This window comes from Genypterus blacodes, unplaced genomic scaffold (genome assembly GCF_046128005.1).
Source record: "Genypterus blacodes isolate CSIRO-AG114 ecotype Tasmania unplaced genomic scaffold, CSIRO-AGI_Gbla_v1 ptg000073l_1, whole genome shotgun sequence".
Classification (NCBI taxonomy): domain Eukaryota; kingdom Metazoa; phylum Chordata; class Actinopteri; order Ophidiiformes; family Ophidiidae; genus Genypterus; species Genypterus blacodes.
The window spans coordinates 1,352,583-1,363,132 of NW_027466883.1; the positions used below are offsets into that span (position 1 = coordinate 1,352,583).

At 41.3% G+C, this 10,550-nt stretch overlaps 1 protein-coding gene across 1 annotated transcript; it reads right to left on the minus strand.

Annotated features, from left to right (window-relative positions):
• Positions 1-7,013: 7,013 nt before the first annotated feature.
• Positions 7,014-8,400, minus strand: LOC143006406 (uncharacterized). The gene is made up of 2 exons (XM_076157853.1): positions 8,261-8,400; positions 7,014-8,102 (listed from the first exon to the last, which is right to left on the minus strand). Exon 2 carries the CDS (start codon positions 8,091-8,093, stop codon positions 7,212-7,214), a length of 882 nt encoding a protein of 293 aa, XP_076013968.1. The 5' UTR covers positions 8,094-8,102; positions 8,261-8,400; the 3' UTR covers positions 7,014-7,211.
• Positions 8,401-10,550: the final 2,150 nt, after the last annotated feature.

A 10,550-nucleotide genomic window follows, 5' to 3' on the forward strand; every position in this document is an offset into this window, starting at 1 on the left:
ACTCCCTCTCACATCAATGAATGACTGAGCTGCAAGGTATTTCAGGCTCAAAGGTCAAGCTTCTTCCAGCTTCTTCAAGCTTCTTCAAGCTTCAAGGTACTTTATCCACCAAAGCCAATTTCACTCCAAAATGCTGTGCTCCTCCCCAGCTTACCTCAGATTATTAGATTTAATCAAAGCTTTCTACGAGTATTGCAACTTTCTGAATGTAGTAATCTTCTCTTACAGCAACAATAACATCAACAGAGATCAGCAGATAGCATAAAGGGACTCGCACACAGATAAACATTCTGATACCACACGTCCGTGTTGTACATCTTCCAAAACATTTTCTTAGTTTTGGGTTGCTGCTGACGTGGTGATGTTTGTGGGAAGGTATCCATATGTATTCACGATGGAGCAGCACACTGCCAGTGTGGCACGTTCTCATAACAGTGAAGGAGATGACGAAGGAGATGATGGGTGAGACCATCAAATACACTGGTAAGATGCAGCAAATACGAGTATTTGTTTGAAAATCCAAAATATCCCTCTAAGAGGATATTACAGAAGCATTGTATGTTTCCACATTCTGATCGTCCCACAGTTACTGTTTACTAAGTAAACGCCTCAAAGTAAACTTTACTTTGAGGTGTCTGTAGTTTATTGATGTGAAAGGATGTAACAGGGAATCCATGAGTTTCCAAGGAATTCAGTCTCCTTCAATGTTGCAATACCTTTACTGCCACACACCATAAACTTTGAACCCTAGGGATGATTTACTTTCTTTAGAAATCCACACATCTCACAAAAAACTCTTTATTGGCATCAGGTATGTCTTCCTCATCCTTTTTCATCCTCCTTCTCTTCACCTTTTCCTTTCATATAAGAAAACAGATTACCTTAGTACTTCAGTTGGCATTTCATCAAACTGAAGTAGACGCCTGTTATCGCAAGGCAGGGCAATTTTATTTATATGGCACATTTCAGCAGCAAAGCAATTCAAAATGCTTTACAATAAAATAAGATAAAAGTATCAGGAAAAGAAAAGGACACTTAGACACGATTAAAAACAGAAAAATGTAAAGAAAATAGAAAACTAGTTTCCCCCGTAGTTGTTTTACTTTGATTTACGTCTCGTAGGTTGTTTTGTTATACACCTTTAAGTCCCGGTTGCTTGCTTATTTTGAATAAAATACCTTTTCTTTCAAAGGATTTCCATTTTATCTCTGTTTTGAATAAGATGGGTGACCTTCTCTGGTGCTTTAATGCACTCCAGTGGCCTCCCAACATCTTTGGCTCTATTGTTGCACTGCATGGTAAAGCTAAGGAAGTCATGGTCGCGCTTCCCTCGCAGCACAGTCCAAAGTACGACTTGTTAAAAGCTGCAAACTCACACTCATACCACATAGTGCCAGAGGCCTATCTGCAAAAAATTTCAAACCATCATATTACACAGTTACTGCAATGAGGAGTTACTGTTTGCTCCTATTTTGCCAAATGGATGTTTATAATCCATCTGTAGTCATTTTGCAGATCTCAGCATGTACACAGTAATTTACTTTTTCACTCAATTTCAGTTTATTTTACTACAATACATTGATGAATTCAAAATTGTGCAAATTCATACGTGCTGATATTGTGCTCACACCCATAGTCGACATTGATGTCACTGAAGATGCAAATGCTGAAGCTTCAAAGTTCACCCATGGTTGGGAGAGAGTGGGCTGTGATCTGAACCCCGATGTATGTGGAACGTGGATCCACACCTGAGTGAAGAGAGAGAAACAAACATTTATTTGGGATGTCACTGCCACTTATGACTTTGGCGTTGATGCAGACAACTCTAGAAAGGTAACATTGGTATGGATGAAAATGTGAGCAGAGATGCAGGTGGAATGAAGAGCTTCATCTGGTACCTTCAGACCACTGACCCTAAGAAGAGACTATAGGAACTGGAAGCACTGATGATGAGTATCAGTGACACGCAAACGCTTATCAGCATCTGAGGTTTGCCTCTGTGCATAGGTTTTTGTCAAAAAAAGAAATAACAAGATATATATTTACACAGTATTTACATATATGCAGTATATGTGCATAACTGAGTTGCATGTACACAGAATATGTTTCTGAATATTTCAAGCAAACTGGATAGAAACCCTCCTGCATCGCTCACTGACACGCTGTGCTGTACCACACAAAGCAGGAGGAGGGCAGTGTTGATACACGACTGAGGCTGTCGCAGGCTGTTCATCACAAAACACAACTCACTCACAATAAAATGTTTTCTGTGGACAGCAGCTCATTCACACATTTTCATTCAGATTTGCCCAACAGTTTGAACAAAGATGGCTGAGATGATTTATTGTAATGAATATTTTACTAAATATGTAAACCATTAATTTACAATGAAGTAGTTCTACTTTTATTTTTTACTTGATCGGAAAATTATCCAGTGACTCCATCAATGAATTCTCCATCTTGGTCCTCTATCAGCCCTAATCCAGCAGGTTTTCTATCATACCATGTTCTGAAATGCTTCCACCTGTTACTCCAAGTTGCTCTCAGGAACTTGGACTATTAGGTGGTAACATGGCAGGACAGAGATTCTGCTGGATTAAGGGCTCACTGAGGACTGGGTTGAACAATTATTAATGATAAACTGTGCATCAATGATTGCAGCTAATTACACACAATGAATTGGACCACAGTCCAAAACACGATAGACACACCAAAGGTAATATTGGAAGGCATCATCAGCACGTTTCTGACCCTGGATTATAGGAGGAGCCATTTTGCAGAGTGGATCTCTAATAAGTGCTGTCATGGTAGCTTGAGCAGCATTCTGCATGCTCTGTTTAGCAAGGGTTAAACTCTCCACATACAGTGAAGGCAGACGGCTGCACTGCTGCTTTAGTTCCTGTCCTCCTTCATTTAGCCCAATCTGGCCCATTTGCCCCCATATTGTCACCATGCTTTACAGCTCATACATCTGAAAGCATAGGGACATATATTTATTTATTTTTTATCACGTCATAAAATTTAAGAATGTACTGAAAAAGGTTCAAAGTTTAATTTTATCTGAGCCATTGGCAGATTTGTTTGCGTGATATGAGAGCGACACAGGTTCTCACTGAGAATACGCAGGCAGGGTTCTGCAGTAGCAAGGTGGTCTTTGAGTTGGTCTCGCCATCTACTGTCCATTTTTATTAAGGAGCATCCTGAACCTTTTCCACCTCAGTGGTGAGCAGCCAACCACAAGCACAAACAGAAACTCTCCTGGTCTGGTTTCCCACACTTCTCTCTACTCTGTTTCCATCCTCTGTTTCAAGATTCATCTCATTCTATAAATCAATCCAATTCCCATTTTAGCAACTTCATTTTTGTGTGATATGACTGTTTTCGCGTGGTCATCATGGAAATTATATCTCCATCAACAAGGCAAGGGTTTACATTATAAATGATGAGTTTGATTGTTGTTTGGAAGCTTCATTTTATATGGAGGAGGAACACTAGGTCCTATAGTCACTAGATCCAGGCTATACCAGTCATTTAGAATGTTCTGGCCCTCAAGCACATGGAGCCCCACGTGCTCCACCCTGGTCACTTTCATGCCACTGTCTGTTGGCATCAGTCCTATGCCTAATTTGAACACAAGGTCCCTACCCAGAAGATTTGGACACTGGAGCTGTCAATAGTTCAACTGTGCTTTGTCCTGTGGTTGATCTGACTCACTCTATTTGACTTAAGCAAATGTGGTAACCCTGCCTATTGGCAGATATTACAGTGCTACACGCCCCAGAATCACACAGAAAAGGTGTTGCTTTTCCTTGATAATTCAATCTCAAGTCAACATTCTCTAAATTTAAAATGTCTCTTTCCTCTCTATCAATGTCAGCATCAGTGTCATGTGTATGTATGCATTCAACATGACCTGATTCGTCGTCTGAGTTGGCAGGTGCGGTCATTCATGCGCTCCAGGGTCCCCCTCCTCCTCCTCCTCCTCCTCCTCCTCCTCCTCCTGCAGCACCGGCCCTCTGTCTCTTTTCTTTTTTCTAGATATTTCAGTTCCTCAGCAAACTTTTCAACAAGACCTCTGCATCTATCCAAATTAAAAAGAATTTACAGACCTGTTTTGATTCCTGTTGAGTTTGGTTCATGGATCTCATCACCCTGCTCCTCTTCCAAACAGACTCTGGCCTCTCAATTCTCCAACCTCTTAATTCTCCCCTAAACCTGTGCGGTGGAGGGGAGGATGTCTTTGTTCAGGAGTCTCAGACCCCCCAGTCCCCTTTTTTAGGTCCAAACCTGGAAGGAGAGCGGAGATCTTGAAATCCGACTACAAGAACCAAGTTGTTAGGAAAATTACTCAGAATCTTTGGTGGGAAATTGGCTTTAGTGGATAAGGTACATTGAAGCTTGAATAAGCTTGAGTAAAAATGGACATATTGCATTGAAAAATGACAATCAATTAGAAAACATGCTTGAATAGAAATCATTTCACCACTGAGGTTAATTTGTTCTCACGATTCCTCCACTTAGCACTCTGTTTCCACTTTCACAACACAAAGCTTTTATTTATTTATACTTAATGTTTATTCATTCTGAGTCCTTTCTGATAAGGCTATTTTATTTTTTAACATCCATTGTTTTGAAGCCAAGGCTTTTTTTTTAAAGCTGAAAACGAGAGAAACAAGAAAAGAGATGAGTTGAGAAATGTGCTACTCCTACAACTGACTGAGAAGTTCATTACAAAATGACGACAATGAAATACAAGGTGTAATTGGCTTGTGGAGGCTAAAAAACTGCACTTTCATTCAAGGCACGTCGCTGTCATTACTGCAATTTGTTGATTAATTTATAAGACTCATTAAATGAGAGGTCGATTTAAAGAGGCTGGGTATCTGGACTAGTGGATCCAGAGGACAATGATCCCTTCCCCCTGTTAGGCAACATACTGAGTCATGACAAACTTTGACCGCAAAGTTAAAAACCTAAAGGCTGTTTAAAATGTGGACATGCCACGATAAGCAAAGGGTATTTCTCGGAGATCTTCCAGAAGCAGCAGCAGTGACACAACACACAGAGGACGATCAACATCAATCAGTTCATGTTTTTCAATCGTGTTCAAACTTGTAATGGAGTTCCAGATCTCTCCAGTAGATGTCAGCCTTGTACTTCCTGCTATGATCAGACTGAAACATGTGGACTCTCTCTGACTCTGCATATTGATCAGAGCTCCCAGAAGCGTAGAGGAGCAGACTGGAGTGAGAGAAACATTACGCTGCTTTTCACTCTGCCTTTCTGGTTTTAGTATGTTTATGTGACAATAGAATGATTGACAGATTCTCTGAAGGTTTGTCAACAACCTGAAGTTTGGAGTCGATATGTGGACTTTTGTTTTGATGCAATGTCCCATCTGATGAAAATAGATTGATATCACCACTGTGTCACATCAGTGAGCTAAACTGACAACAAAACATAGAAGCAGAGGCAAACTTCAGATGCTGATAAATGTTTATTGTTTATTGTTTATTGTAAATTGGAGATTTAGTGAAAAAAGCCTGCTCCTTAATGTTAATATGGGACACCATCTTTCTACATCTCTGCTCGGCCCATTGTTTTCCTTTTTCTGTGTAAAGTGTGCATGCTGTTGGCACACTTGCATGCGATGTCAGCATGGTTTGGGACAGGAAACCTTTCTTACCTGCAAGTGTTGTCCCGACACTGAAGACAAAAATGTAAAATGAGTCCTCCACTGTCTGCAGATGATCTTCACTCCTAACAAAAGGCCTGGTGACAGTAGATTGTGCTGTAGAAATAGAAAGCTGCCTCGACAAAATGTATCGGCCAGCTGATTATCCAACAATGTCTAGGTTAGTTGGAAGTTGATTTTGTGGAATCAGATATGTTGCCAGCCTTTATATGTCAACAATCTATATGCTGCAGCACAAACAGAGAATCTATTTGGGAATCCACTTCAATAAGTGAATATATACAGTATGGAGCCGTTTGTTTGACAAAGGGAGGCCTGATTGAGCAATTAGCAAAATAATCTTAACACATTGGCACTTTAATGCAGCTGTTGAGAGCATTAATGCCACTCGTATGTCAGCCTGTTTCCATTTCACACTTGTAAAGCAAAAAGGAGCAACGGCTGAAGAGGCCTCATGATGACTTGTATACTTTTTGATTTTTATGCAGCTTTTGTTTCTCCATCAAAAATCTCATTAATCATATTGGAGATGGGTGAAAGACAATGTAATATTTTTTCTTTGCCCAAGAGCGCCAATAGCTTGTAGCGTTCACATTTCTTTGGGTGCAGAACTCTGAGCCAGACCTGCGCATTATTGTATTTTATTTCATAACGATGAACTCTCAAAACCGTCTCAGTTTGACTTGCGATTCGGTTACTTCAAGCGCTTTTAGGATACTTTAACAAATTCACAGTAAATTCCGGCACTATAAAGTATATATTTGTCACCAGTCTTAACATTTCACAATAAAGCAAAGTGTAAGTTCACTCACAGTTGGTTTGAGTTGTTCCACACAATCTTAAACAAAAGAGAGCAAATGCTGTGAACGTTGGATAATGAAGCAGCAGTGACACAACACACAGAGGACGACCATCATCAATCAGTTCATGTTTTTGAATAAGAAGTTCAAACATGTAATGGAGTTCCAGATCTCTCCAGCAGATGTCAGCCTTGTACTTCCTGCTATGATCAGTCTGAAACATGTGGACTCTCTCTGACTCTGCATATTGATCAGAGCTCCCAGAAGCGTAGAGCAGCAGACTGGAGTGAGAGAAACATTACGCTGCTTTTCACTCTGCCTCTCTGGTTTTAGTGTGTTTATGTGACAATAGAATGATTGACAGATTCTCTTAAGGTTTGTCAACTACCTGAAGTTTGGAGTCGATATGTGGACTTTTGTTTTGATGCAATGTCCCATCTGATGAAAATAGATTGATATCACCACCGTGTCACATCAGTGAGCTAAACTGAGAACAAAACATAGAAGCAGAGGCAAACTTCAGATGCTGATAAATGTTTATTGATCAGAGAAAATCAACAGAATGAATGGATACAGAGTAATAATCATTCCATGGTTACATTGATTTGAATTGATTATAAATGATGACACAATGTCATAAAGCAAGTTTGAGCTCTGGTTAAAGCATGAAATCATTGTGAGTGCAGAGCTCAGCCAGCATGAAGACTCTCAGCTCCTCAGGTAAGATAACACAGGAACTCAGGGAAGCCGCAATTTCCTGCATTCAGATTCCCAGCAATGACACGGACACCAGCCACCTGGAAAGGATGTATGGCGCCTGGGTTGACTAGAACAACGGTGGCCTTGATGGGTTTGAAACATCCCTCTCTCTTGGACCACAGGTACACCTTGTTACCCCAGGTTCCCTCGTTGAGATTAACAGGCACAAGAGTGAGCTTTCGCTGCTGATATTGCTGATACTCATCATCAGTGGTTGAGATCTCCAGTTCCTGTAGTCCCTTCTTGGGGTCAGTGGTCTGACGGTACCAGATGAAGCTATAGATTCCACCTGCACTTCTGCTCACATCTTCATCCATACGGATGTAACCTTCCTTAAAGTTGTCTGCATCAATGCCGAAGCCATTGGTGGCAGTGACATCACAGATGTATGTTTGCTTCTCTCTCTTCACCCAGGTGTGGATCCAGTTTCCACCTACATTGCGGTTCAGATCACCGCCCACTCTCTCCCAGCCATGGGTGAACTTTGAAGCTTCAGCATTTGCATCTACAGTGACATCAATGTCCACTATGGCAGTGTCGTACTCTGTGGAACCTCTGAAGTACCAAAGGTAGATGTCGTCTCCTCCTGCTCCAGCATTCAGGTTTTTAGCAATCTTGGTGTATCCTTCCCTGATCAAACCAACATCCATACCCTGAATGAATGTGGTTTGAATCCTGGTGATTGCTCCACAGTCACCTTTTTTGTACCAAAGGTAGATGGAGTTTCCTCCTGCTCCTTTGTTCAGATCAACATTGATTTTCTGGAAGCCTCCAGCACTGAATTTTTCCTCCTCTGATTGATTAGTTGACACTTTGAGTTCTGTGATGTACTTGCCCATGGTGGATACCTGGATCAAAGAAAAGATCACAACCAGGACACATGGAAATATGGTCAAATTGTTAATGTGCCTCCAGGATTAAATGAAAACTGAAATACTTTATGTTAATAACTGAATCATACATTTATGGTTCGAACAGCGTAAAAAATACACTTTTGTAAACTTACACGTCTGCTGACAGTGAACGTGAGTCTGTGGAGAGTTGATGTCTCTGTGGAGAGTTGATGTCTCTGTGGAGAGTTGATGTCTCTGTGGAGAGTTGATGTCTCTGTGGAGAGTTGATGTCTCTGTGGAGAGTTGATGCTGAGACTGAGACTCAGCTGCCTTTTTATACTGATGCCCACATGAATTCTTGGCAACAGGTGTAGTTTTGTTTAAAAACTCTGCTCATGAAATCTTAAGGGGATTAGCTACTAGCAGTTAATGTTATTGCGACATTAAATGAGACAGAATTCGTTGGAAACTCATACACTCCCTGTTCCCATGGGGCGGCAGTGGCTCAGTCTGGACGGTTGCTTGTCTGGTAGCCGATGGGTCGCCGGTTCGAGTCTCAGGAGGACCAACATAAAAATGGAGGATTGGCTGGTGGCTTGAGGGATGCCGGCGCATGTCCTGTGCAGAGGTGCCCTTGAGCAAGGCAACTAACCCCAAAATTGCCCCCCGGCGGCTGCAAGGGGAAGCATCTCTCCGCATTAATTGTTGTATATGGACCTTATTAGCATATATGGGGTGTTTACGTGTGTGTGTTCTGTCTATGTGCAATAATAATGTAATGCAGAAATAAAGTGTTTGTTTGTTTCTTTTCTTTCCACCCTCTCACATCAAAGAATGACTGAGCTGCAAACATATTTCAGGCTCAAAGGTCAAAGTGTTGTTGAGCAAGTGACTGATTCCCAAACTGCTCCTGATGTGCCAGCTTGGTGCTTGCATGATGTGTGTGTATGAATGGGTGAATGTGAGGTCATTGTAAAGTCCTTAGGATAAAAGTGCTATATAAGTACAGTTCATTTACCATTATCTAAGGTCTTTGCCCCAAGTACTTACTTAGCACTTTTATAAGTTGAGTATATTTAGTATAACAGTACAGTAGAAGAGCGTCATCCTGTGTGATGCAGGATTCAGTGTTAGAATGACTTTGAAGTTGTGAAAATGTAGCATCCCTGAATGATAGTCTAGGCCAGGGGTGGCTTACCAGTCCAGCTCAGAGAGCCACAACAGAGTGTGTGATTGAGTGAGAGACCGGCCCAACCTATAATCAGTACCAGCACCAGCATGAAGTGGCCTGTAGGGGAGACAGAGAGACAACAGCGATGATGAATGATGGTTCACTTTACTTTAGTTTGAATAAATTCCTAAGTAAGAGCTTAAGTAAAACTAACAGAAACTCCATTACGGTTTCACACAATGAATATTTTGTAGACAATAATCTACAGCCGTATAGCCATGACACACAACAAAATGTAAAACATGAATCAAATGTGCAATTAAGACCAATGACATGATGTGCAATGCACTCATCTACACACTTTTAGCCAAATCATTAAAGAAACATCCCGGTGCAGCAGCACAGGATACAAGGGGCGATACCAACATCCTTAGGGTTAATCTGTTGTAAAAGACCGACTTCAACACCAATTCAAACAAACACACCTTTAAACCTCACAATCATACACCCACATGCATGCCCAAAAATTACAAGAGCGTTTTGACTTCAAAATAAAAACTTGCCTTGACTTGAAAGGTGAAAACATTCCAATCATATGAATAAAGATCTAACAACAGGTGTGGTTTTCTCATGAATCTTATCTCCTCAAATTTAAAGGTGTGTAGCAGTCAATGTTATTGCGATATTGAATCAGACTGGATTCATTGGAAACTGATCCACTTTTCCCATAGACATGCATGAGAAAGTTCTAGCTGCTGACAAGTGATTTCATTCTGTAACAGAAGAACTGATACTTGGTGTGGCACTTTCAGGGTCAATCGTTTAGGCCGTGAAAGTTGAACCCTCCATAACAAAACATTCACACCACATTCAGTGTAAATTGGAGATTTAGTGAAAAGAGCCTGCTCCTTAATGTTAATATGGGGCAACATAAGTTGGGGCGGCAGTAGCTCAGTCCGCTGGGTCGACAGCTGGGAACCAGAGGCTCACCGGTTCGAGTCCCCTGTGTGCGCCAAGTAAGCAGACTGGTAGCTGGTGAGTTGCCAGTTTTGCAACTGCCAGAGCACTGCCGAGGTGCACATGAGCAAGGCACCGAACCCCCAACCCACCAACAAATGGCTGCCCAGCACCCTCTCTATAAGGCATGTGTTTGTGTGTGATATGTACGAGTGGGTGCAAGAAAAATTTCAATTGCATGTAATTTGCACGTGAATTGCATGCAACATGATAAATAAACTTAATCTTAGTCTCATTTTTCTACATCTCTGCTTGGCCCATTGTTTTCCTTTTTC

Coding starts and splice junctions, on each gene's coding strand:
- LOC143006406 (XM_076157853.1), bottom strand. CDS start 8,093: ATGGGCAAGTACATCACAGAACTCAAAGTGTCAACTAATCAATCAGAG.